Source organism: Dipodomys merriami, unplaced genomic scaffold, assembly GCF_024711535.1.
Source record: "Dipodomys merriami isolate MVZ:Mamm:240054 unplaced genomic scaffold, mDipMer1.0.p SCAF_2325, whole genome shotgun sequence".
In the NCBI taxonomy this organism is placed as follows: Eukaryota; Metazoa; Chordata; class Mammalia; order Rodentia; family Heteromyidae; genus Dipodomys; species Dipodomys merriami.
In genome coordinates this window covers 1,278-29,180 of record NW_027203744.1, presented here as the reverse complement: position 1 = coordinate 29,180, position 27,903 = coordinate 1,278, and the positions used below count along the sequence as shown (strand labels likewise).

Genomic DNA, 27,903 nt, shown 5'->3' with positions numbered 1-27,903 from the left:
GACACAAAAATGAAGTAAAGAAAGGGTTTCTTTTATTGAAGTTCAGTTCCACAGCAACCCAAGGAAAGATGTTTCATTATACCCATTTTATAAATGAAACAGAACCCAACGATGGCGTTATCAAGTGACAGAATGGAAGTGAAGTCAGATTTCTCAGCTCCAAGCCAGTGACCCTCATGTTGCAATAGCGTCATACAGAAATCCACCCAGTCTCCAGGAGACTGCAGAGGTCTTCCAGCCAAAGACTGTCACATGACTAAACTGGACCTGGGGAAAGAATCTTTGCTGTCATAGGAGTGAAGCAGAATTGGCAAGTGATATAAGTGATTGCAGACGTACAGATTGCTGAACGTGAACTACTTTGATATTACTAGGTACATACTTAGTGTCATTTAGGAGCGGGGACTGTGCTTCAACAAGATCTGTCCTCTGCTGGATTTTAGTACATTCTATAGGAATGAACAAGGGAATTGCATGTATTTATTTACCGAAACTTCCTTTGAATAAGGCTGACCACCTTATTTGTGTGTGTAGGGGCTGGGCACTGTCCCTCAGGTTTTGTGCTCAAGACTAGCATTCTACCACTTGAGTCACAGCTCCACTTTCAGAGGGTTTTTTGGGTTTTTTTGGGGGGGGGGTTGTTTTTGTTTTTGTTGGTCATGGGGCTTGAACTCTGGGCCTTGATGCTGTCCCTGCACTCTTCAGCGCAAGGCAAGTGCTCTAGGGCTTGAGCCACAGCGCCACTTCCTCAGAGGGATTTTTGGGTGGACTATTGGAGATAAGAGTCTCACTGACTGTGCTGCCCAGGCTGGCTTCCAACCACAATCCTCAGATCTTGGGCTCTTGAGTACCTAGGATTATAGGTATGATCCATGGGTGCCCAGCCACCTTACTTTTTGAGTAAAATAAACCACCACTGTGGTGACAGTTTTGTAAGAATCAGTGGGATGGGATGGGGTGTTCTGAAGGCTTGGTTATGAGTCTGTGCTGCTATTGAGAGCTTCTGAGAGGTGTGGCCTCATGGAAGGAAGTTAGGTAATTGGGGGCAAGCCCTGAGGGACCCCAAGCCGTCTATGTGTGTGCCTCTCTCTATCTCTGTCTCTCTGTCTGCCCTCTGTCTGTTTCTCTGTCTCTGTTTCTGTCTCTCTCTGTTTCTGTCTCTCTCTCAATCCTCTCTTGTTCTCAGCTGCCAAAAGGTAAACAGCTCTGTTCCTCTACTCCACACACAATTCTACAATCCCTGAAACAGTAAAAGCCAAGCACCATGGACAGAAGCCTCTGCACCCATGAGCCAAAATAAACCTGTTCTCACTTTAACTCACTCATCTCAGGTACGTTGTCACAGCCACATAAAGCTGACAGAAATGTTAGGTATAGATGTATGTAAAGGCGAAAGATCTCTGATTATACTGCTCCTTGGCCTCTGCTTTCAGTGACATATATGAAAGCTATCTCAGAGTTAATAAATGACTTTAAATCTGAATTAACTACTCCACAGAATTTTATATCATCAATTAGTTAAAATGTTCTTCTTTATTATCAGTAATGATCCAATGAACATCTTTGCATATACAGCTTAAACATTTTTCTATTATTTTGTTTCATATTCCCTATTTTTTCAAAAAATATCCTAAATTGGTTTGGGCTTTAGCTCAGTGATAGAGAACTTGTATAGCATGAGAGGCCCCAGGTTCAATATCCAGTACCAAAACATTAAAATGTTATTTTAAAAAACCTTCAGTGCTGGGTACCGGTGGCTCACACTTGTAATCCTTGCTACTCAGGAGGCTGAGATTTGAGGATCATGGTTCAAAGCCAGCCTGGGCAGAACAGTCTGTGAGAATCCTATCTCCAATTAACTACCAGAAAACTGGAAGGGGTGCTGTGGCTCAAATGGTACAGTGATAGCCTGGAGCAGAAGAGCTCAGGGAGAGCACCCAGGTGCAGAGCTCAAGCCCCACACCAACAAAAACAAGAACAACAAAAGAAAGAAAACCTTTGGGGCAGGGAAGGTGGCTTAGTGGTAGAGTGTTTGCCTAGCCTGCAGGAAGCCATGAGTTCGATTCCTCCATACCACATAAACAGAAAAGGCTGGAAATGGCACTGTGACTCAAGTGGTAGGGTGCTAGCTTGAGCAAAAAAGTTCAGAGAGCCAGGCGCTGGTGGCTCATGCCTGTAATCCTAGCTACTCAGGAGGCTGAGATCTGAGGATCGCGGTTCAAAGCCAGCAAGCGCAGGAGAGACCGTGAGACTCCTATCTCCAATAAACCACTAGAAAACCGGAAGTGGCACTGTAGCTTAAGTGGTAGAGCGCTCGCCTTGAGCTGAAGAGCTGAGGGACAGCGCCCAGGCCCAGAGTTCAAGCCCCACGACCGACAAAAAAAAAAAAAAAAAAAAAAGTTCAGAGACAGTGCCCAAGCCCTGAGTTCAAGCCCCCTGGCAAAAACAGCAACAACAACAAGAAGAAAGCCCTCTGGAATGATATTGTTGAATCAAAAAGTGGATGTGTTGGATATGTTGGTACATATCACAAAATTGTCTTCTTGAAATACTGTAGCAATTTCTAAATTCCCATTGCACATTTTAGGCCAATATTTCCTGTCAGTTATTTTATTAATTTCTAAAACTTTAAAAGACACCCCCTATCTACAAATGTTTCCAAGCACTGGCTAACACTCATTCCTTTCCAGTCCTAGGCCAGCCTGTCCCTTACGGCTTTAACTCTTTGGTTTTTCAGCATGATTCCATACTTTGGCTACATTGGTCTCCCACACAGGTATAATCATTCTCAGTGCACCCATATAATGAAAGGTTAAACAGCTCTGAACAGAAGTCTGTCTGGATATCACTTGCCAAATAAAAAAATATATACTCAAGAACATCAAAGCTCTGTATATGAATTGTGTTCGTTTTACTTCTTTCCTTTGTAACTGAAATAATGGGCACATATTTTCCTTGAAAATTGAAAACATTGTTTATAACACTTTGGCCATGAGCCTTTCTGGACATATCATCTTTCCTTTCAGTCTTCTCACTTCCTATTTAAGTGTCTGTCATTCCAGTGGCACTTGGCAAATAAGCCAATGCAACCATCTCCCCCATGAAAACCACAAATTCATCCAGAGCTTGAGGTACTTCTTTTGGGGGGGGTCCAGTCGTGGGGCCTGAACTCTGGGCCTGGTAGCTGTCCCTCAGCTCTTCAGCTCAAGGCTAGTGCTCTACCACTTGAGCCACACCGCCACCTCCGGCTTTTTTCTTTTTGCTTAATGTGGTGCTGAGGAATCGAACCCAGGGCCTCAGGCATGCAAGGCAAGCACTCTTCCACTGATCCATCTTCCCAGCCCCAGCTTGAGGTACTTCTTGTGCAATGCTATGTGATTCATAAAAACCCAAAAGCATTTACAAAAAAAAAAAAAAAAAAAAAGATTATATGCGTGGATGGTGGCTTGCCTGTCTGCCTACCTTAAACATTCTGCATGACTGAGTTGTCTCCCTTTGCTCTCAGAATAGAACAGCTACAGGTACACATTTGAATGGCATTTGTCTTGAGGAGGCAACTGTTCTGGGCAGGCCTCATCTCCCAACTTCCTTTCTCTGTTGAGTGCACATTGATTGATCTCTTAAGCAAAAGATGGATTTCAGCTTTTCTTATTAGAATTTGCCTTCAAGGCTGATGCAATGGATTGCTCAAAGGTTGGGAAAATGTTTAAGGAACCCACTGGTACTTTTTTAGCTTTGTGTTGTTTTAAGCTATTCCTAAAAGCTATTCTGGTATGCAAATTTTCATAAATCCAGTATGCAGGAATAGATGAGTTTCACTTAGATACTTCCTTTTTTAATATTTTGAGTGTAGCATCAGAGAATGTAATTAGAACATTTAGTCTTAAATATTCCAGATTTAGTGAAGGTTGTTGAATATAGTTTTTCAGTACCCCTCCCACTTGCATAAAAAAACTCACATGTAAGTGATTTGTTCTCGGCTATCAGCAAGATTATCTAAATTACTGCTAAAGGTTATTTAACACAGATATTATTGCTACCAAATCATTAGCAAAATGAGAATGACCATATATGTCTTTAGGCATTGTTAAAATTCTCATTTTTATACTGTCTCTTGTCCTTAGTTCTCATTTCACAAAGAATAGGAAAGTGGACTCTGGAGTTAGAATTTATTATCCTAATCCTGCCTCTGGCATTGGACTAGCCATGTGCCTGGTGCAATCTCTCTCCCCCTCTCCCCCTCTCCCTCTCCCTGTCCCTCTCCTTCTCCCTCTCCCTCTGGGTTGAACTTCAGAGTCACTAGCTATTTTCACTATGGGGTCTTGCTTCCTACCCATACTCACTTTTAGGGTAGAAGTATGATCTACCATCATGACTGGGATCATAAGCATGCATCACTGCATCCCACTTCCCTCCATGGAGATGGGGTTCTCAGGGATTTGCTTTGCCCAGGCTGGCCATGTAGCTACTTCCAGCTCTGTCATGGTAGCCCTGCTTCTATGCGGAGTGTTGGATCCAGTGGTTCAGGTGACTCTTGTACACTGGTTTTCTCATCAAGCCTTGCAGCTGGTCAAACAGCTGCAAGCAATGATCTCCTACAGCACTGCCCTGCCCTCAGTCATTCCTAAGGCCATGAGACCCCTGCCTGCCTGAGAAGCCCCAGTTCCTGGACTCCACCCCAGGAAGCCTAGCAAGGACAGGTTTCATGCCAAGCCATCCAGGCTCCTGGACTGTCCTGATGAGGGCACCATGGTAGGCTGGGAGCTGCCTTCAGGTGGAGAAAGCTTGGAATCCCCCACCTGTTCTGTCCTTTGCCAGCCCATGCTACTCACCCTCCAGCTCTGGCTGCTTGGGATGCATGTGTGGGCCCGCTGCTCCTCCACAGAGCCAGGCACATTGCAGTTTAGATATGTTACCATGTGTTACAGGCAGATATGTCCAGTGCTTCAGTGAAATCCTCTGGGTACTCTCTCATCCATGAGCCCAATATGAAAGAAAGCTCTAGATGTAGTGGGAGAAGCAGCAGAGTTAGAGGTTGGGCCTCTCCTCCTCTCAGGACCCCCTCAAGCACAGGTGTGGGAGCTGGGCTCCTGGGCCTGCTCCAGTCCATAGCCCATGGCAGGCCTGGTCACCTGGCTGCACTAAAGACCTTGTCTACACAAGGGATGCTACTCCACCTACATCACAGGTAAAACCCCCCCACCCACACGGAGCTCCTGGTGTCCCTGGGCATGCTCCTCAAACTGTCAGCCCTGGGGTGCCTTGTCCCCAGAACCTAGAATGTCCTCACTCATGCAGCCTCTAGTGGCCTCAATGTCCTAGAGCCATGTGTGACTGGTCTTTGCCTGACTCTCAACTAAAACAGCACACCCTGGCCCTTGTGCACTCACGGAATCCTAGAGGATTGTCCATGATGGCACAGTGTAGGCCTCGCTGCTCTGTGTGATCCTGAGGTTTCCCAGGGCAGGCACGTGGGACTGGCTGGTCACAGTGCCAGAGGCTTCTCCCATACTCTCAAGTACAGAACAAGCCAAACTAACTCCCTGCGTGGACACATTTCTACCTGGACTTGAGCATTCCTTTAGTAGTGGCTGCTATTTCCCTTTGCCCAGGCCTCTCCAAAGCCAGCTCTCCACTGCACCCACCATGAAGACACATGCCTTCCCTCCTCCCCCAGGCACACTCACTGCTGCAGGTGCTCCTGCATGCCTGCCTTCTCCTCATAATCAAGGAAACGGCTGTATCTAGGGGTCACCATGAGACTGTCAAATGCACTGTGTCTACATGTGAAGTCTACAGTCCCAGTGGTCTCTCTGGCCACAGGATGGAACTCAGGATAACAACGATTTCCCTGTTCTTTTCACTGAGTGGTTCTAAGTGTCTAGAAATGTATCCCCACACAAGGTGATGAGCCCAGTACCTTCCTCCCACATACCTGAATTAGCACAGGGTCTGTCAGGGTTTCCCTTGCGCTTCCTAGTGAGGTTCATGTAGGTCAGGACATCCATATGGGACATCAACCACCACTGTCAATTTGGAAAATGCTTTTCTTGAGGTCTTATTCATAGGAGGCCTCGATGTAGAGAAGGGGGCCTTCATGAGAGAAGGGGCTTCTCCCAGTCCGCCCACAGCCCTGCGCTCCCCGGGGTGTAAGGTCATAATGTGGTCAGGCCTGTTCAGGGCCCATCGCACCGCTCCAGCCTCAGGCAGTGAGGATGTTAGTCCTAGCATGCCAGTAGCCAGGATCCAAGCAGATCCGCACTGGTGCAGCACATGCCAAGGCCTAGCCAGTGGGCCTGTCCCAAGGATCAGAGGTGGCGCTTACCTATTGAACAGCAGGTTCAATACGGATGGGCAGTCATGAAAGTGTGGTATGTCCCCAGAAATACTGGGATAAACAAGGCATCTCCGAAGAGCAGGGCAGGCACTAAGTGGTCTACTAGCTTCTCCACTTTGCCTCCCTGCAGGTATCCTGCCTTGCAGGGATCAGAATCAGTTGGAGCTAAAACCCACCCAAACTGGGGTAAAGAAATGAGACACAGTTCAAACATGGAAACAGCAGCACACTGGGAAAAGGATTGGGGCCATACCATGAAAATAGCCTGGGCTGGGCTCGCATGCATGCACACACACACACACACACACACACACACACACACACACACACACACACACACACTCATGAATGTACCCACATATGGGATCTGAGGCTGCCAGAAGGTAGTAGGTGAGGGGACTCACCCTCCCTCCTCCTTGATTCACCTGTGGGATGCATGGTTGAGTTCTGCTCAGGTGACCTGGACAGGGGATTACCCAGTGCCTTCGAACTATAATCAAACTCTCTCTGTGGAGTTGTTCTGCGGAATAGCAGGCAACAGCAGGAAAACATCCTGCTGCCCCTCAGCTTTCCATACAACTGAGCTGGCTCAGCTGCACAGCAATGTGGGTGCTGGTAACCTGGCCCTTTTGACATCATCTCTGGAGATGACAGCACCAATGGAGGTCCCCTTTTCTGAGCCTCAGCCTCAGACCAGACCTCTGCAAATGGCCCCTGAGTGCTGGCTGGGCCCCGTGGCAGGTCAGGAGAAAATCTAGACACACTCCAACCTCTGTCCTCTATCCAGTTAATGTTGTGGTTATGAGGACACACTGGGCTCACATCCGATCCCTCCTTCCAGTTTAATTGTCTCCCCATGTACAAGTGCCTGTGCTTGCCTGCCTCCTCCAGTCACCCACTCACTCCTAGGGCTTCCACCCAGCACCTGCTTGAGGATGTCATACACTGAAAGGACTCTGTGCCCATCCAAGGCTTGGGAACCCTACAGCTGGTGTCCATCATTTTCACTGCACTCTTGTAGACATTCAGCCCCTGCACATTGTGTCTAGACAGAATAAACTGCCAACCAGTTGTCCTTGTCTAGGCCACTTATTCCTGCAGTGGGAGCTTCTGGGAGGAGGATACCAAGTTCAAGGCTAGTCTGACCTAGGCAAGAGATTCTGTCTCAAATCCATGCAAGCCAACAATGAACAAAAGAAACAAAAAGGAAATGCAAGATCTGAGCTTCACATGGGGTGAGAATTTCACAAGTGTAGACACAGACGAGGTTTGTTCAACACACCAATTGAGAGAGGTATACGCATGACCTCACATACATTCATCCACACAGACACAGTAGCACGCATCAATGTGCATCCACATGGGTCCTCACATGCATGCATTAGAATGAGATGCTGAATTCAGCTCTGCCTGCCACAATGTTTGTGTGCTAATGAGAGGATGGGTGAAAGGTGGGAAGCTGAAAAGAATGGGCTGTTTGTTCAGTGTCCTGTATCCTCAGCTCTCCACTCTTCTGGAGAGTGGGAACATGTGGCAGTTTGGGGTCCAAGAGGATTTGAGGCCATTCTCTGGGATCATTCAGTGGGCTGATGGAATGAGGGGCGAGGGCATGGAGAGCCAGTGATTTCTGCACCACGTTCACTGAGGCAGAAGTGGAAAGTACACACGGCGATCATACTAATGAAGGGGAATGAGCGCAACTAAGATCCTAGGGCTGAGATCATTCTGGTGCCATGGAGCAGGGGGAGAGTAGGTGGAGAGTGCTGGAGCCTGGACTTGGATTTGGTGATGTGGAGAAATGTGGAGATGGGAGGCCTTCACTTTTCAAGTAACAGGGAAGTGGACGAGTGTTTCCACCGTGGGCAATTTGGGCAGGGGAGGGAGACCCTTGGCATCCTTCTGCCTCTAGATTCTGGGTTCTCCCTTCCCTGTATGCTATCTTTTCCCATATGCACCATCTCCCTTGCTCAAGATGTCACAGTCATTGCCCAAAGCTCTGATGATGGCGAATTATACTCACTGGCATTGTTCACGCATGTAGGGCCACGGAGGTGTATGCATTCAACCCAACTTGGAGCCATGGGGGGGCTTTTTTATGGGAAATGGAGTCCAGGGCTTCCTGCTCCAAAGCCACCCAACAGAAGCACTGAGGCAACATGGTGTCCACTGCCATCACTAGGACCATGCTACTGGTCCTGCCAACCATGGTGCTGATCCTGCACTCTATCTTGATGACACAATGCCTGCCTCCTCCTGCCGGTCCTGATGAAGTGACCACTGTGTGAGGGCTGCAGGTAGAATCCAGGCCTTTGACAAATGATTTGATGTACCTTTTCTTATCATGTTATAACATTATAGACTTAATCCTTTTTAATTTCCCAAAGGTAATATAACAACCATTCACCTCCCAGGGTGGTGTGGAATAAAAAATGGAAGGAGGAGTATGGCACAATCAATTCAGCTCCACCATAGTAAGTACTTTCCTTGTCTCCACCCCAGGGTTCATCCCCAAATCTCATTCCTACAGCTTGTAATGGCACACATATCCTCTTTCTCCAACATGTTTAATGGTAAGAATGGAGGCAAACAGCTGAGAACATCCCACTGTGATCCGGTGCTGGTGGTGCCCACCGCTTCCTCTCCTACTTCTCAGCACGGCAGCACCTCTGGACGGCGTCTGCCAGAGCCAGGCAGTGTAGGACACGCTTCCTTTCTGCAGCCAGTTCCTTCTCAGAGACCTGGCCCAAGAGCTTCTGCACAAACAGATCTTGATCTTTTAGGAAAATGTTCTTGTTAACACCTACATTTGGTATATTTTCCAGAGATCCAGATTTGAAATGGAAGCTTAAATATCTGTTTCTTTGGAAGCCAGGCCCTTTCTCCTCAATCCAAGATAGCGGACTGCAAAAAGACAAGAGAATCCTCATTTTAAACAGCACATGGTAGGGAGCAGGTGGGGAAGCTTGCCCATCTTCTGTAGACATGGCCTCACTGTGCACCCAACTTTCTTGCAGCTGTGGCTCAACACATTGGCTCATTGGCTCCAGATGTCCACCACTCCACAAGCCATTGGGGACTGTGTTTCCATCTTTACTGCCATCTGCTCTTGATTTATTTGGCCCAGGATAGCAGAATCTACTCAATAACTTTTGTGGAAGCAAGTTTCTCATTCATGCCTTTTCATTTGTGATGGTTCTGGGGCTTGAACTCAGGTCCCTGACCCTATGTGCTAAAGGTTAGGCTAGTGTTCTACCATTTGAGCTGCAACTGTGAATGTCTTTTTTGGTATTCATTTAGATATAATAGTCTCATGGACTGCCTGCCGGTGCTTCTTTTTTAATATAGTGTCCTCAGAGCTCAGCCTCCTGAATACCAAGAATTACAGAAGCAAGCCACCAGTACCTGGCTAGTCAGGACTTTTTATCTGGAGTTTTTCTGATCCTTCCAGAGGGTTTAGACTTGGAAAACAGGCAATCCAAATACCAACTGCACTTCTGTCAAGCTTCTAGTTCAGTGTAAACATTTCATGAGGAAAATTCTTAGTATTCTTCTCATCACATTCTCAAGACTCAACCCAGTCATGCCAGAAAACACAAACTATTGGGTCAAAAGGAGACTCCTGTTTCCATTCAGATACCCACTGGAGTCCACATCAGAGCTCCTGAAAATCAAAGTAAGATGAACATCACTTCTTCAAAGTGTGACTCCCTTTTTCTGGGTTATTTCCCTCCAGATAGCAGGGAAGAGCTGTGATATGTGCCTGTATAAAAGTGAGAATGTTTTCCTAGGTAAATTCTGACCTAAAGGAAGGGCCTGGTCCATTCATGTTCTGAGTGTGTACAGCAACTGATGCCACCCAGTCCAATGGAGCCAGGCCTGGGCTCACTGAAGGGGCTCCTCTTTGACATCACTCATGAATATTTACAGATGCAAATATTCACTCAACAGAGCACTGACATTTCTTTCTCCTCTTTGCAGGAAGCTGTCCAGCCACTTCCACACCTGTCTGTATGCACTGTGGAGGTGGCAATTTTTGAGCAAGTACTGAAGAACCAGGCATGGCACAGGGCTGCAATCCTCCTCCCACAGCACCCTGAGGACCTAAATACAAGTGTTTTTGTCACTACTTAAGATCCTGGATATCAGCATAAGTTTGGCTTGAACAAAATCTGAATGCATACTTTTACACAATTTAAAAAACAGCCAGTAAATTAGGAGGAACTAGAGTTTGAAACTCTGACTCCCTTGAGATCTGGGGTAGGTGACACATTCCCAGCTGCTAACTGAGGGCTGTGAGGAATTGCAGACAGTATCATGTGGGGTTCATAGTTGTTTCTGTGTGCTTCTGGCATGGCTGGGGAGAATGCACACAGCATGGGGGCTACAGAAAGGCAACCTGAATGAGGACTGCAGAGCCCTATATCAACTAGTGGCTGTGGACCTAGTTGGTGAGGCGTTGTAAGCTTAGGAGTGGGGGCCTAGTGCAAGTAGGTCTCTGGGGGTGTGTCTGTCCTGCCCCTTCCTATACTGTGCAGTCTTCTTTGGCTGTATGAGGGATGCTACTGCTCACTCTTGATGCCATGATGTCTGACTCAGCACAAGCCTATCACAACCAAGCCTGGACTGAAGAGGCCAGAAGGGAGCCAAAGCATGCCTTTCCTTATTGAAACAACTTTTCTCAGTTATTTGTTACAGACAAGGAAAGTCTAACAGCATCCTTCGGAAGTTTCTTCACTTCTGAGTCTAAGTCTCACTCAGTCAGTATAAAGACAGAGTGAGAAAATGCTTGTAAAAGGCCAGGCCATGCTACTCATGAAGCATTGCCTAATACTGCATTTGTACAGCAGGGATTGAAGGGACAAACCCGGCTTTTCTAGGCATTTGATGGGCAACTTTCATGATCACCCTGTGTTCTCATTCACTCAACTACACTGTCTGAAGGTAACTTAAGGAATTCTGTCCTAAGACAACAGTTATCAGTAACTCTTAATGTGTGATGATAAGCTCCTGACACATGCCATGTTTTTTTGATTTTTGTTTTTGTTTTTTTTTTTGCCAGTCATGGTGCCTGAACTCTGGCCCTGGGCACTGTCCTTCAGCTCTTCAGCTCAAGGCGAGCACTCTACCACTTGAGCCCCAGCACCACTTCCAGCTTTTTCTGTTTATATGGTGCTGAGGAATCAAACCCAAGGCCTCGTGCATGCAAGGCAAGCGCTCTACCACTGAGCCACCTTCCCAGCCCCCACATGCCATGTTTGAGCTAAAATATCTCATTCTAGCAGAATGGGATAAGCTGGAGGGAGAGAGAAAATAACTGGAAACATGCCAACATGCTCCTCCAAGGCACCATCAGAAGCCAGGACTGCATTCTCTTAGCTAGGATAGCTAAGAGACATTGGATATAAACAAACTTTAGGTAATATAAACAGTCTGGTCTATCTCAGAATGTTTATCATGTCTTCAGATTTGAGGGGTTGCAGAATGTCAAGATGTTCCTCACACCTCCATTTCCTCATCAGTAAAGCTACATGAAGGGAGCTGGGAACAGGGGTGCAGGCCTGGAGTCCCAGTTATTGGGGAGCCTGAGGCAGGAGGATCACTTGAGCCAAACGGATCAGGACCCTCCTGGGAAAAGCAGAGAGAAGCCCATCTGTAAAATGAGTACACAAATAAATAAGTATACAGTAAAGCTTCTATTAGGGACTCACATGACTTTGGCAACATGCTTCAATTCTGTAAGCAACTATTCACTTACTGGACAATGAAGGCAGCAAAATTGGGACTAATTTCTAGTCTTTGGAAGCTGACAGTTCTACTGCAGTGAACACCTGTTTGTGCCACTTGGGGTTTCTCTGTTGTCATCCTTGTGAACAACTGATACATCCCAAAGTCTCCTTTTCATCAGGTTTTTCACAACTTACCATTTGTCCTTGGTCTCCAGATGCACAGTCATTTTCATATACTGCTTCTCCTTTTGCTCTTCCAAAGTGGCAGACACCAGAGAAAGCTCACCAAAGAGGGATACCAGCCACGTCAGGCGAGAGATGCCACTAAATGCAGGAAAGCCAAACTGCCCTTCTTCCAGTGGGCCAGCTGTGGGGAATCACAAATGTTGTTGAGGACTAGAAAGAAGAGAATGCCTGACAAAAGGCAGGGCACAGAGTCCATGGGAGAGTGCATGGACAGAGGGACCTTGCCTTACCAGGTAGCTAAATGTTGACTCACAAAAGCAACTCCCTTTTAGGAGTTATTCAGTTTTAATAGTAAAATGAGACATGCTACTGCCAACAGCACTCAATTCAGCCAAAGAGAATGATAAAGAGTTTTAGGCTTTTAGTATGCTTGGCATATTTACATGTGCATATGTCACCACATATGCACATATACACATATCCGTTCTCTTCAATAAATGATTTAAAGTCACCTACAGTCAGGCATAGTGGTGCAAACCTGTAACACCAGATAAGGGACATGGAGACTTTTGCCCAGGCTGACCTGGGAAAAGTTAGTGTGATTCTATCTAAAAAAAAATAAGGCTCTTGGGTTCCAGATACTTGGAAGGGATACAGGGGCAGGAAGATTGCTGAGGCTGGCACCAGATAAATGTACAAGACCTTATCTGAAAAACAAACAAAATACAGCGAAATGCAAAAAAGCAAGAAGTGCTGAGGTATGGTTCATGGTAGCAGGAATGAAGTCCTGACTCAATTCCTATCACCACCAAAAAACATCTGGCAAAAGGAGAAGAACCATGATCTGTTAGCCCCTGAAACCCAGATTGTCATCAGCTCCATGTGAAATGGCACACATCATGATATTTTAAAAGGCTGGAGCAAACAGCCATACCTTCCAGCTAGTTCAAGAGTATCAAGCTGATGGAGTGCTAAATGTTTCCTTAAGTCTTCATAAAAGTATACTCAGAAGAGTATAGCTATTAGAATTTCTGCTTGATCATGATCTGAATGTTTACCTCTGTCCTTAGCCCAAATCTGAAAGAGAAGCTTCATACCATTGCATTATGACTGTGATATTAACACTTAAGACAATGAGCATGTTCTATGAAAAGACAAAAAGAAGTTGGAAGCTGGCAGTGCATGTCTATAATTGTAGCTATTTGGAGGAATGAGATCTAAGAATCATGGTTTGAAGCCAGCTGGGTCAGGAAAGTCTGAAACACTCTTATCTTTAGTTAACCACGAGAAAGCCAGAAGTGGAGCTGTGGCACATGTGCTGGAGTGCTAGCCTTGAGGGAAGCTAAGGGAGAGCCCCGAGACCCTGAGGTCCTGCCCCAGCACAGACACACAGAAAAGTGCTAAATAAACACACATAAAAATTCGTGGAAGCACTGGGACCTAGACAAAGCATCAGACTTAGAAGCAAAATCAGCTCCCTCCAGGCTGCCCACCATCTCCTGTAGTTCATCTCCCCTGAACATGTTACAGAACAGCTCCTACCAGCTCCTGCCACATAGTGAACTTCCAACCTGGTTCTGTCACATGACTGGTGTGTGAGCTCAATGCCTGTGAGTTCTATTGCTTTACCTGTACTGAGGATAGAAATTTCCAACTTTACATGACCATTATGTGAGTTTCTGACACTTCAATTGTTATCCTTCTTGTCACAAGTCTCCTACATCATTTTCAAGCATCAGGACAATGAGAATGCATTGTTTTGAAACTCCTAAGGAGATGAAGGATCTTACCACTCATTGAGGTCAAGGATCCTAAAGATCTGCTTTCTCTAACAAAAGCCACTCAGGTGTTCCTGATATCCACATGAGCATCCATCCAACCACGAGAGCAGGTATCTCTATCAGTGTCCTTTCCTACTGTTCATGCTCAAAGAATGACTACCATACAATGAATGATCCAATGTACAATACATGAAATGCTGTGCACCCAGCCAATGTTCCTGTAACTTCACAGGCAAGGAAAGGAGCTGGGGGTTCAATGTGTCTGCAGACTAAAACTGACCTGTGAAGAGAAGGGACCCTTTGAGCAGTTCTTTCCCCAGGACTTCTCTTTTCAGAAATGCAAATTCCTCCATCAAGAGTTCTATGTGCTCTTCATGCAAGACTTTTCCTGTCATGACAAAAACGGAATACACAAGGCAGTTAGGAGCACTGTGTACAGTTGCACATCTTGAGAGGCTTTGTCTGCCTCAGACAGGACAGGACACATGTCCCTTACACATATTGCCCTTTGCCAGGTGCCAGTGGCTCACATCTGTAATCCTAGCTACTCTGTAGACTGAAATCTGAGGATCAAACTTCTAAGTCATCCCTGGCAGGAAAGTTTGTGCGACTCTTTTCTCCAGTTTTCCACAAAAACTGGGTTTATGGAGCTGTGGACCAAACTGGTACAGCAGTAGCCTTCAGCACAAAGGCTCAGGGATAGCATTCAGGCACTGAGTGCAAGTGTCAGAAGCAGCATAGAAACAAATACTGCCCTGGGCAGGTGTCTAGGATGTCCCCATCACTCCCTCCCATGTGCCAGATGCCCAGCTCTGGGAGTTCTAGCATGCCAGATTCAGCTACTCCCCCAATATGTCAATTAAAGAGATGCGTGCTAGTGAAGAGCAGTCAGACTTCCTTGACGCTTGTGCCCACAGGAAGAGAGAGCGTAAGAATTTGAGCCTCTTTCCTAGTTTGGCATCTTGTGCTTTCTCCACAGGCATTGGTGCCAGGGCAAACAACTTGCAAAGGGACAACTACTGAGCTCCACCCCTTCTTCCAGTATTCACTCAGTCATGTGTTCCCTCCACAAACAACTACTGAAGGCTACTCTGATGTAGGGCAGGGTACAGCTCTGGGAATACAGAGGTGAAGGAAGTACTTCCAAGACCGAGCTTATTGCCAGAGAAAGAATTTCAACAAAGCACTGTCAGTCCTACACTGATGGTAAGTGCAAGGTGCTTTATTTGTGATTTTTTTGTTATAATTGCTGACAAACTCTAGTAAAATAGTAAAGAGAAAGGATTGGTGGTTTAAACTTGACTCAACACCTCAATCCCAAGGCATTCTGCTCTTTTCTAGCTGCCTCCATAGAAGGGCTCATGCAGAATTAAATAAATATAAAACCCGCTGGAGGGCAACAGGCTTAGGGGAGCAAATGTGGATGTTAAAGTCTGTTGGACGTTAATGGTTATAATGGTTGGTGTGTGATGTGATCTGCCACAAATCATGTAACTTCTCTGAACTGTGGCTTTCTACATATAAGCTAGAGAAAATAGATACTGCTATGTAATTTTTAGATATGATTTATTCTCTCTTTCTGCCTGGTCCTGAACATGGCAGAGCAGCCCAGTGGGAAGTATCTGGGCCCTTCCACCCAAGAATGGACTAATGCTTTTCTTTAGCCCTCACAGGATTGAAGTGGCTACTGTGGGGGAGTTCCACCCTTTTCTTTATGAATGTGTCAGCTAGCCTTTCCACATTGCCATGGTACATGGGACAGAAGGAGGCCCTCTCTACATGTTAAATAAAAACAGCTGGTTAATCCTCGAATGCCAGCCTTCACTACTGAGCACAAGTTACCCATATTCAGGAGTTCTGTTACAGCAGGAGCAAGTAAAACACCTATTTTAAGAGTTTCTCTGAGAATTAAGCACAGTGCATAAAAGTGTTTTCAGCTGGGTGCTGGTGGCTCACACCTGTAATCCTAGCTACTCAGAAGACTGAGGTCTGATGGTCAAGGTTCAAAGCCAGCCCAGGCAGGAAAGTCCATGAGACTCTTAGCTCCAATAAACCACCAGAAAACCAGAAGTGGTGCTGTGGCTCAAGTGGTTGAATGCTAGCCTTGAGCTGAAGAGCGAGGCAATGCCTAGGCCCAGACTTCAAGCCCCATGACTGACAGACAAAATTTTTTTTTTCATATTCTTGACATACAGTGAACATTTCTAAGTAGTTGTTACCTTGGTGAAACAGAAACCACACAAAATGCACATAAAGGACAATCAAGTACTCTAATCGGGACACTTTTCTATTGGCAATATAACCAGAAAAAGGTCCTGAGACTAGCTCAGGTGGAAAGTAATTCAATTTTTTCAATGGAGAAAAGGAATCTTTTTTCTTTTTTTTGGGGGGGGGGGTCCGATCGTGGGGCCTGAACTCTAGGCCTGGGCGCTGTCCCTCAGCTCTTTAGCTCAAGGCTAGCACTCTACCACTTGAGCCACAGCACCACTTCCAGCTTTTTTTTTCTGCTTATGTAGTACTGAGGAATTGAACCCAGGGCCTCAGGCATGCAAGGCAAGCGCTCTACCACTGAGCCACCTTCCCAGCCTGAGAAAAGGAATCTTTTAAGTCCCGGTCATAGTTTACACATTTCCTGCAAATCAAAACAATATTGAGACATTATCTTTCCCCAGTTAGATTGGCCAACAGTTTGAATTCTAACAACAAAAATGCTGGTGGGGATGTGGGGGAAAGGGAACCCTATTGCACTGCTGGTGGAAATGTAAACTAGAGCAACTACTTTGAAAGCAGTCTGGAGGTTCCTTAAAAAACTAAACATAGACCTTCCCTATGACTCAGCCATACCACTCCTAGGCATCTACTCTAAGCATCATGAGCCAGGATATGATAAGGACACCTGTACAATCATGTTCATTGCCACACTATTCAAAACAGCAAAAATAGGGAAACAACCTAGATGCCCCATAATAGAAGAGTGGATCCAAGAAATATGGTACCTAGCTACAATGGAATTTTACACAGTCATTAGAAAGAATAAAATAATGTCATGTGCAAGAAAATAGATGGAACTAGAACAAATCATATTAAGTTAGATAAGCCAAGATCAGAGACAAATGGTGCATGTTCTCCCTGATATGTGGAAATTAGATCTGAAAGGTACTGGACTACAAAATACAAAGAATTTTAGATGCTCATATAGAGTGGGACCAGAAGAGGATAGTCTTAGGAGAAAATCACAAAGGTGCAATACCCAAATACCTCTTCATATGTATATGATATACATACTGAAACAAACTCCAAATATATGGAAACAAAGGACTTTTTTCTTAATTTTTTTTCTTTTGTTGACTCTGTATTCTTTACCTTATGTAAGGTGTATTCACATTCACATCTGTGGGAGGGGAGGGCAGAAAATTGGAGGAAAAAGGGTGAAAAAATACAACAGTGGAGTGCTGCACATTGATGAAAAAAGTGAACTATGCAACTTGTGGGTGGAGATGGGAGGGGGTGGTAATGGAAGAGGAGGAGGGAACAGATGACATTATGCAAAAGCATATGTACTGGATGTATATGAATGTATCCCCATTATATATCACTTCTAAAACACTAAAGTAAAATTGGAAGAAAAAAGTTTACACATTTCCACGAATCCCTGTGTACTCCAGGTCCCTCCACTATGTAGGAAGAGCAACATGCCTGAAATGGTTCGAGCTTGAAAGTATAGTATAGAGATGCAGTCACACAGCTCTTCAGGGCAGAAAGCCTTAATAAGCGGGTCTGTGTGCAGACAGAGAGCATACGTCACCTTTCTCCTCAGCCAGGTCCCACAGTTCCTGAGCAGCTGCCAATGACAGCGCCATGGGATATTCCACAAGGACATGCTTGCCAGCACTTAGAAACTGCCTTGGAAAAACAAGAAACACAGCAAGAGAACCTTCAAATGAGCATCACTCACGGGCTCCTCAAGATGGGGAAGAGGGTGTCGTAAGCACATGAGTCTGTGTGTGAATATATTACCAACCAGGTGGGAGAGAGTCCTGGGAGACGTGGTGGAAGACTGAGCTCATAGAGTTTTTGACGACTCTGAGAAAATACCTCTCCAGTTTTAAAGCAAATGTTCAATCAGTGTCATTCAGTTATAGACTATTTTACAGTCACTCTGGGAAAAACATATATTCTCAAATAAACTATTTCTTCCACAGTATTAGAAAGACATCAGAGCCCCTGGGCAGTGAGCTGTTTCTGAAACAGTCTGACCAGGTTTATCCTAGTACATTTGAAGTGGGTCCTGAAGCAGGAGAAGGCATTTTCCAGGTTCACTTTTGCCTAACATGCTCTTGGGCATTTTGTGAGCTTTTGCCACTTGCAAATTTTGGTATGCTGGAGGTAGGCTAGGGAGAACAGAGAGCGCGAGAGAGATGGACTTGTAATGTCTCTGTTCACCATACTTTGACAGACCCAAAATGCTGTCCTCACGAGTAGAATGTGATTGTCTTGACACCAGGGTGCAGGCACTTATAAATACCAGGATAAGCAGATCACCTTTTCAAGAAAATTTACCCTTGTGCCAGAGAAGTTGAAGGGGACTCAAAGGAAATGTATCCACTTAGAGTTAAAAGGTCTTTCAGGAACAGCATGTTAGTGGTCTCTAGACTTCCTGTGAGAACCCAGAACAGAAACTTCAGGGATGCAGTGATGTGTCCAGTCACCTGGGCCCAGGTCTTCCCTGGTACTCCTCCCTCTGTACCAGGCCCACCAAATGCTTACAGTTAGAGGCTGTGCACTCACCCAGGGGAGATGCACCACTGTGCTTCTGCTCTGCAGCAGGAACATTTCCTGATTTCAACCATACCCCTATTTCCTTATAGACATATAGATAAACATTGCAACATAGAGGAACAACTAAAGAGCCAAAAGAGTTTTTGAAAATGTCTGTGTAATCTTCCCTCCCTTCCATTTTTCAGGAGCTTTAGGGGATCAAACAAACATACAACATAAGCTCTCTAAAATGAGAGATGCCTCTGTTAGGCTTCTCTCCACAGGCTCCAGATCCCATCCTCCATGCTCCCTTTTCCACAGGCCACATGAGCTTCTCAAAAAGCAGCCTTGTTGTGGTCCCAATGAATCCCCAAGGATCCTAGAGCAGGCTCTGAGAACCAACCAGGCAGCGATAGTGGCTGGCATCCCACATTCAGCGAGTTGGCCCAGGACCCAGGAGAAAGCCACAAGAGCACACACCATCACAATGTACATCCCCCCTAGTACAGGCCTGACAGCAGTTTCTAAAAATTCCAAAACAACATAAGCCTTCCTTTAACCATGAAAACTCCCTTGCAGGGTGTTAGCTTGCTCGGGGCTTGTTCCATTCACAAGGCAGACTGCCTACAACGAAGAACCCACCTGATGTAGTGCTCATGGCTGGAGCTCTCGCTGCAGATGAAGGCCACCTCAACCTCTTGGCTGGAAAGAGCATCTTCCAAAGGAATCTGCTGCACTTCTGCAATGCTTCCAAGTTTCCGTCTATTTTAGAACAGTGCAGAAATGCCACTCAAAAGCAAGTACCAATAAATGAGTGCCACCCTTCTCCCTTCTTCCCAACAATACTCAAGAGACCAGCTTTTGGAAAGGAAGGACTTAATGTTCTCTCTCCCTTATTCAGGGCATTTTCCATTGTGACTTCAGGTAAAGTCATGGGATCTGGACTCGGGTGCCAACACTACCAGTGTCGGTAAGAAGCAGCCAAGGGAGTCTCTGAGTTACTATTTCTCTAAAATAAAAAGAATAATATCCTTTAATGACACAAGAAGGGCTCTTTGTGGTTGTTTCCAGTTCCAGGCACTTAGTCAAACATGGTTACACACAATCTAGAGCCAGGAATACTCTGAGTGTGCCAATGCCTACTCAGATCAAGCTCCTTTGCTTACCTCAAGGCCTGGTGACTGTCAAGCAGAGGACAAGTGTCTCTGCCTCCTTCACCATAGAGTCTGTGAGTGACACAGCTTTAGGGGAACAGGGCCAAGGCAGAACCCCAAGGCATGTGACTCCCACAGGACATAGAAGGGCTCCAGTGACGGGAGAACAAAAGCCATAGCACTGTGTGCCATGCCCTGGTGCTGAGGCTGAATGACAGAGAGCCTCAAGGGACAATGAAGGGACATGGGCAGCCAGCACAGGCTCCAGCCAATCGCAGCCACAGCAGGAGGAGGGCATTTGGGAAAGTCGGCTCCCCAAAGATAATATGCTATGTTTCCTTCCATGGGCCATCAACTCACTACAGGATGTGACTAGGATTAGTGTGTGTCCACTATATGTCGAAGATATCAAGAACATTAAACAGAAGCATCACCTTCTAGTGACATACAGGGAAGAAGCTGCACATAGGAACACATTTCCCAACACTTGAAAGCTGACGACATGAGGACTGTGTTGAGAAGCAGGGGTTCAAGACTCAGAGAAGACAAAGAATGGTAGCCTAGGGTTTCAGAACAGGATTCCTGGAGGGACAGCAGAAACTAGCCAGTAGGTAATGAGGAACCATGTGGTAACAGCAGGGTGTAAGTTGTGTGGGGACAAGACATTGGCATGAAACACCCATCTTTCTACAGGGTTGCTGGGAGAAGAGAAATTCCACTTTGCCCTTGAGCTCGAGTCTCATCCTGTCAGAGCTTCAGACAGGCATACCCGGGGTCTTCTTGTGTGTGAAGCTCTTGAAGTCTTACAGGAAGAAGCTTGGCAAAGAGCAATTCTAACACTTCTAGATCTCTCTGGGGCCTAAAAGCTCACATTCAATGCTTACATAGGAACCAGATGGTCTGAAGAATTATAATATGAAGAGTCTTCAGGGTGAATAACTACAATAGTCAGTGTCACCAGCTAGCTGACAATTAATGCCAGCAAAAAATACTGCACAAAATCAGCTTGGTATGATGTTTGGTGAGTAATGTGTGTTTGTGCATGAGTAAGGTTAGGGAAATGAAGAATCAGAGTGATAGGCTTGGTTTCCTATGAGCTGTAGGAAACAATCTTTAAAGAAAAGTGGGTTTAGCCAGGTGCCAGTGGCTCACGCCTGTAATCCTAGCTACTCAGGAGACTGAGATCTGAGGATCACGGTTCAAAGCCAGCCCAGGCAGGAAAGTCCGTGAGACTCTTATCTCCAATAAACCACCAGAAAACCAGAAGTGGCACTGTGGCTTAAGTGGTAGAGCGCTAGCCTTGAGCTGAAGAGCTGATGGACAGTGCCCAGGCCCAGTGTTCAAGCCCTGCGACTAACAAAAAAAAAAAAAAGAAGAAGAAGAGAAAAGTAGGTTAAAAGTATCAGTGGGAAGAAAATACACAATATTTAAAAGACGAGCTTTGGAATCAGTCTTATATTCTTAAGTTCTCTAGCTTTTTGATCTCTAAAAAACTAATTAACCTTCCTGTGGCTCAGTTTCCTTCTCTGACTAGTGGTGTTGACTGAGTATAGAACTCAGAATGACAGAAAGTATGTGAATCCTAGGGTTACCATGAGGATGCTGTCTCTGAAAACTGATGGAACAATGAACTCCCACATGCCTCCCAGCCTTTTTCAGACCAAACACACCTGTATTTGCTGTGTCCCTTCTGTAGCAGATGTACCTGGGGCTAATCTTCCCTGTTCTGTTCTTGGGGTTCCCATTTGCTGTACACCCCAGCTCAAGACCCTCTCCTTTTCACTTTCAAGACCTGACCAAACCTGAGACCTTGTGGGAAAGAACTGTGTGTGGTTTTCTCCCCTGGGTCAGAAGATGTCCGTGTTTTATTGTGTTATTTTGCACTATGCTTCCTGCAAATTATGTGTACCAAGCTAGTCCATGCCACCTGGACACGAAGCCAATCAGGTTCAGGTAAGCCGAGGAACCTTCTGGATTCTTTAAGTCCCTTATCCTCACGGAGCCAGCTCTGCCAACACCAACAACCACCACACCAAACTTTCTCACGGGCTGAAACATAAGGGACCAAGTTAGGATTGTAAACAGCAATTTAGCAGAGGACAACAAGAAACAAAGGATAGTCAGAGTCCTGATAAACAGGAAGAGCTGTAATTCTACAACACTGGAAGCCTCTGTATCCTGGCTGGACTAAGACTCTCCTGGGCTCAGAGGTGAGTCAGCTCTGTCCAACACATTCTGAAGGGGCTGTGCCTATGTCTTTGTGTGAAAATCTTCCAGATGCCTACCTCCAATTGGCTTTCCCTGCCTACTGCCACCTCTCCAATGATGGAGTGTTCTGCTGTAAATCCTGCTACCCAGCCTGAGCTGTGGCCTCTGTCCTGAGTCTACCAGGGACATGAGGATAGGATGAGCTTAGAGTTATTCAAAGTGGTCACAGCTGCTGTATATGATGCTGACAGATAAGAGCACATGGAAAGCAGGATCCATGTGGTTTAAGTCCTTAGCATAGCTTTCCACATTTTAGCCACCATTATGGCCATTCAATTGTAACACCTTAAATATCACCTAAGTGCACTGCTGGAGGCTGCCTGGAAATAGACCACAGGGAATAGCAAGTGAACATTTTAGAATTATGAAACAACTCGATGTCCTTTAAATTTCTATGCATGACTTCCACATAAGCCTTCAACCCAGTTGTGCTTGAATGCTTCTGAGCACAGAAATAGGAATGTCACCTTTGTGATCTCACCATCTGTGACCCCTGACTTGGCCCTCTTCCTTTGTCCACTGCTCTAGCCTTAGTTCAGATTTGAGATATTCTGGGCATTTTCCTATTACTGACTTCTTATTTTGTTCCATGTGGTCAGAAAACATTCTTTCAATGTTTTAAATCTTTTTAAACGTGCAGAGACGTTATTTTTGCATGTGTGCCAGTACTGGAGCTGGAACATAGGGCTTCATGCTCTCCCTCCCTTGGCTTTTTCACTTAAGGCTGGTTCTCTACCATTTGAGCTGATAAATTGAAGAGTCACTCAGATTTCTGTGTCCAGGTGGACTTCAAATGAAGATCCTCAGTTCTCAGGCTCCTGAGTAGCTAGCGTGAGCCACCAATACCCAGTTCTGATATGTGTTTTATGATGTAGGATATGGTTTATCTTGGTGCTATAATTTGTATCTTAAGTGTCTCTCCAAGTTAAGCTTAGGTGTTCTGCATCAACAGGTTAGCAATAGTGGAAGGCAGGGGAACCTTTATGAGGCAGGAGCTAGTGGGAGGCCTTATGGTCATTGGGGATCTGCCTTCAGAACTGCAGGACCCTGGCCTCTCCCTGCTGCCCAGGAGTGAAGGGCTTTCTTGTGAGACATGTATCCTGTTGTGTTGGGCTGCCTTGCCACAGACCTAAAGGCAACAGGGCCAACTGACCATTGACTGGAATCTCCATATTTGAGCCAAAATACACCTTTTTCTGTAGGAACTGATTATCTCAGGCATTTGTTTCAGTAATAGAAATGTGAATAACCTAGTTTGATAATGTTTGGAGCAGACTTGAAAATGTAGTATTAAAGAAATAAAGAAATAGGTATGGTTTTGAGACAGTAGAAAAGGAACATACCTAATGGGTCACAATGTGATTCAAAGACCAATCATAAGAGTAAATCATAGTCCCAGAGTAAACTTCCTCCCCTCCCCTTGGTCTACAAACACTTGTGTTTGGCACTCCAAACCTAAAAGTAGAGTTCAAAGAAAGTTAGGATTCAGAGCAGATGTTCTACCAACTTAGAGAAAAGCATCTTTATGAGATGAAATGTTTGGGGGAAAAAAAGGGGAGTCACTGTAGAACTTTAAAGTGGCACTCTGAAATGAAGACACTGGAGGTGGCCATGGAAGAGATATTGGGGCAGCAGCAACTTCCTGTCTTTGCTTCCTGGCTGCCATGAGGTAAAGAGATCTCCTCTGTCATGGGCCCCTGCTGTGATGTGCTGGGACACCACAAACCCCAAACAAGAAGGACAAGTGACCTGGGATGGGAAGCTCTGAAACAATGAGCCAAATTAAAACTCTTCCTCTGTAAAGTTGATATCCTCAGAAATTTGTCATAGTAACAGAAATCTGATGAATAGAGAGAAAAATGGGCAATGGGAGAGCAAGTTAGAAATAACCATTAAATTGCATAAACTGCAATCTGTAAATTACAACTACCTTTTGGCACCAGCAAATCATACTCTGAGAGTAAATCCTACAGAGCTATCCTGGGAAAGAAATTTCATCTATATCACTCTTGTTTATAAGAAGCCAAAGAGAAAAACAATCTGCTAGTAGCAGAGTGGTTATGTAAGCAATGTTATATCTATAAAATTGAATATGATACAACTACACAAAAGAATACAGTGGTTCTTTATGCATTGAAAGTAAATGCTCTCCAAGATATACATTGTTGGGGGAGAAACAAAAAGATACATAACAGTGTAAGTTCTGTGCTACACTTTATACATAGCCAGACAGCTGGTAGCTCACATCTTTACTGTTCAGAAGGCTGAGATCTGAGGATCACTGGTTCAAAGCCAGCATGGGCAGGAAAATCTGTGAAACTCTCACCCTCAATTACCGACCTCCTCCACCCCTCAAAAGAAAACGGTGGATGTGGAGCTGTGGTTCAAGTGGCATAGTGCTAGCCTTGAGGCCAAAAGTTCAGTGACAATACTCAGGAACTGAGTTCAAGCCCCAGGACTGGGAACACCACACACACACACACACACACACACACCACACACACACACACACACACACACACACACACACACACACACACACACACACACACACACACAAAGTAAGTGGATAAAGGGAAGCGTATGTGTATATAATTATAATCTCTATGAAAGGTTGACCAAGAAGAAACTAATACCACTGGAGAACAAAATGCAGGAAGAGCATGAGATACTGGGTAACTGAAAAACAGAGGTAGGAGAAAGAGGAGGGCTAATCCTCATAGTATTTTGAAGTCTTTTATCATTTAGAAATGTTTAAATACATAAACAACTAATTAAGATAGGTGTGGATAACTGAAGGGTGCTCAGAGGTAAAAACACCAGAGCTGGCAGTGCTTCTAGTGACTCTCCTCCCTGGAGTTCCTATGTGCTAGAAGACATGTGCTGCTCCATTTCTGGAACTATCTGTCTCTCACCATCTCCTAACCAAAACTTACTCCCAAATCACCCTGACTCCTCATGCATGTGGGTTTGACTTTGGTCTCCTCTCACTCCACTGACCCCAATGCAATCTTTCATTTCCATACTGCTCTGCTTCAGCAAGGAATGTGGTCCACAGGGCATCCAAACCCCACTGCCACATTCCAGAGATCCTCAGCCACATGTTCCCGGACCTCATAAATACTGGACACTCCAGTGGCTCTTCTTTAAAGCCACTCCTTCCTCATCTTGTCTCACCTCGAGCTGCTGAGGTTTTCTTTACATATACTTTGTTCCTTCCTCATCCTGCCCCACAGGTGAGCACATCTCCCTAAACTCAATGGTTATGCCTCTTTGCTTCACTCTCTCTCCCATGACTCCAGAGTGGGGAGCTCCATTCTTCAGGCTGCCATGACCACATCTGTGCTGAAAGGCTGCAGTGTAACACCTTAAGCTGTGAGCCACTCCCTCCACCAGATCCAGTTCCAAGACACAACATAAACTGGGAATTTCTTCAGGCTGTCTTGTCCTCATTTAGGCCTTCATGCTCTGCTGAATTCCAGCCTTTCATCCACCTAACTAACAATCTTCTCAATTTCTGTGCAAAGACTCATTGCCACAGGAGTTCTATCAGCCTGAAATGCTTGTCATCCAGAGTCATTCCTTAGGCAATCATTCTCTGAGAGCAAAGGGCTGATTATTGCTGAGGATCCTCTGTCCTTTGCCCTGCAGCCAGCATGTGAGTCAGCAAGTTTTCTTGACAATTTCCACCATGTGATTTCCTTCCTCTACATTTTCACTGACTACTACAACCCTGGACTGGATTACTGGATTACTCAACAGTCTGGGAGTTGTCCGGCCCTTCAGTCAATCAACATTCAATGAGGATCACGTGTATCTGAGGCATCAGGTTAGAGGCCATGGGGACACACTGAGGAACAAAGCAAGCAGGCAGCTCAGCTTTAAGTGAGAGGACAGAAGGTAAGGGGAGGTAAAGAAATAACAATGATGGAAGTGACAAGAGGGCCATGTCCCCTCCAGATGGAGGGCTCTGAGAAAACCCTTCACCCAGCAGAAATGGCAGGAGAACTGGATGGACAGAATTAGATGGATCTGGACATGACCAAATGTATTCATCTGTATCTTAGCACCCTGCTGTTGTTCCTTACAGAAATTTGTGTAACACTTACTTTCTTCATCTACAGAACACAGATGTCAATAACATCCTGCTCAGCAGCTTGTGGAGAGGAGGAAATACAAGCACAACTTGGTGGATTGTATAGTGCTTAACTGAATGGGAAAATGGAAAATGATATTAATAAAATTGAATGATGTCAATAGCACAGTAAATAGCACAGTTGTAGCCATGTATGAGGACCTTGGGGAAATTGTAGCTACAATCTGATGTTATAGGATTATATGCATGGGTTGTACCAACAGAAGATACTAGTTTCATTTTGTCACATTAAAAGTTATTGACACAAAACCAAAAACATTTTCATGAAAAATACAGCTATTCAAAGGAAAATATGTAAGACATGAGGACAACTGTCTTTGTCAAGGTGGGAATAGGGATGGGGAAAAGGGGACAAACATAAACACACATGGGAGGAGTTCCATGGACAACAGGGAAATGCAGCCAACAGTCTGGAGGAGGGTGTCCTCTGTGCTGGAGGAGAGGGGAGGGCCAGAGGAGGGAGAGCATGGAGATTAAGCAAGGAATTAAGTGGGAAAGAGAGGAGGCAGATGAAACATCAGAAGCAAACAATGTTGAGATGTATCCATGGCCACAACTGTCAGCAGTGATCCATGAACAAAAGTGCCATATCTGTAATGGTTTATTACCATATCCAAGTTGAATTTACAGCGACTCATAGTGTGGAATGACACAAATTTTGATGACTGGTGAACTCAGGGAGAGAGCAGGCATCCAATATTTGTTAACTACCAGTTGGAGTGAGTTCCCTGAGAAGCCAACTTTGGTCTGGTGACACAGTGAGACCAGGTTGCACTGTCATGAGATCAGGGTCCTTATGGAGTCATTCAGCAAGGATAAGCAACTGGCTCCTGGCTATATGGAGAAAGACCTGCTTGAACAGATCCACTCAGGACTTCCTGAAACATACAGCCTAAAATGAAAGCTGTGGAAATAGATGAGTGCACAAGATCATGGGTAGGACAAGAAGTACCTGGGGAACACAGACTTAAGAAAAGGGAGAGAAGGAGGCTAAGAAAGAGCTAAAGGTAGTGAGCAGGACACAGACCAAACCCTGATGCACAAAGCATCAGTAGTCACTCAAAAAGCACGTGGTGATAGTTGTTCAGAGGCAGCATTCCATCAGTACAGCAAATACCTGAGATAACCAAGGCATAAAGACGCAAGGTTTACGTGGCCTCACTGTTGGGGAGGTTCCAGTCCACGACTGGTTGGTCCTTGTTGCCTGGGCCACCCCTAGCTCTTGACTGTTGTTTCAGAATTAGCTGTCGTGGAAAAGTCTGAATCAAACTGAAGGTGAATGGACACAGATAAGAACCCAGAGGGGCCTAATTCCTACTCTATCACCCAGAAACATGTGTACATCAGCAGATGACAGGCCAGATGTTTTCACATTTGTGCTGGTGTTTCTGAGAGCTCTGCAGGGGGAAGGGAATACCCTTAGAAGGAGGAAGAAGAGGCGCTGCAAACACAGCATGCATGTTATGATGGTGGTAAAAGACTCACCTCCGCATCCATTTTGATCTTTTCCTTCAGGGCCTGTGAGGACAAAAGCAGT

General features: G+C 45.4%; 1 protein-coding gene and 2 long non-coding RNA genes across 10 annotated transcripts; 2 read left to right on the top strand and 1 right to left on the bottom strand.

The window, feature by feature from the left end:
* Window positions 1–10: 10 nt before the first annotated feature.
* Window positions 11–27,903, bottom strand: LOC138835241 (biliverdin reductase A-like). 8 transcript variants are annotated; one of them, XM_070033813.1, is made up of 9 exons: window positions 27,852–27,903; window positions 21,870–21,991; window positions 19,431–19,550; window positions 17,836–17,933; window positions 14,311–14,418; window positions 12,259–12,430; window positions 5,936–9,238; window positions 4,833–5,001; window positions 11–267 (listed from the first exon to the last, which is right to left on the bottom strand). In XM_070033813.1, the coding sequence occupies exons 1-7, from the start codon at window positions 27,861–27,863 to the stop codon at window positions 8,980–8,982; spliced, it is 891 nt and encodes a 296-aa protein (XP_069889914.1). In that variant the 5' UTR covers window positions 27,864–27,903; the 3' UTR covers window positions 11–267; window positions 4,833–5,001; window positions 5,936–8,979. The 8 variants fall into 8 exon arrangements, with proteins under 8 accessions (XP_069889914.1, XP_069889915.1, XP_069889916.1 ...); XM_070033814.1 differs by having other exon boundaries at window positions 4,833–6,026; window positions 6,326–9,238; XM_070033815.1 differs by having other exon boundaries at window positions 4,833–6,026; window positions 8,358–9,238.
* LOC138835244 (uncharacterized) lies at window positions 930–1,995 on the top strand. Its single transcript, XR_011374529.1, has 2 exons — window positions 930–1,331; window positions 1,785–1,995. It is a non-coding gene; the product is annotated as an uncharacterized lncRNA (long non-coding RNA).
* On the top strand, window positions 15,096–19,849 carry LOC138835243 (uncharacterized). The gene is made up of 3 exons (XR_011374527.1): window positions 15,096–15,236; window positions 19,368–19,584; window positions 19,690–19,849. It is a non-coding gene; the product is annotated as an uncharacterized lncRNA (long non-coding RNA).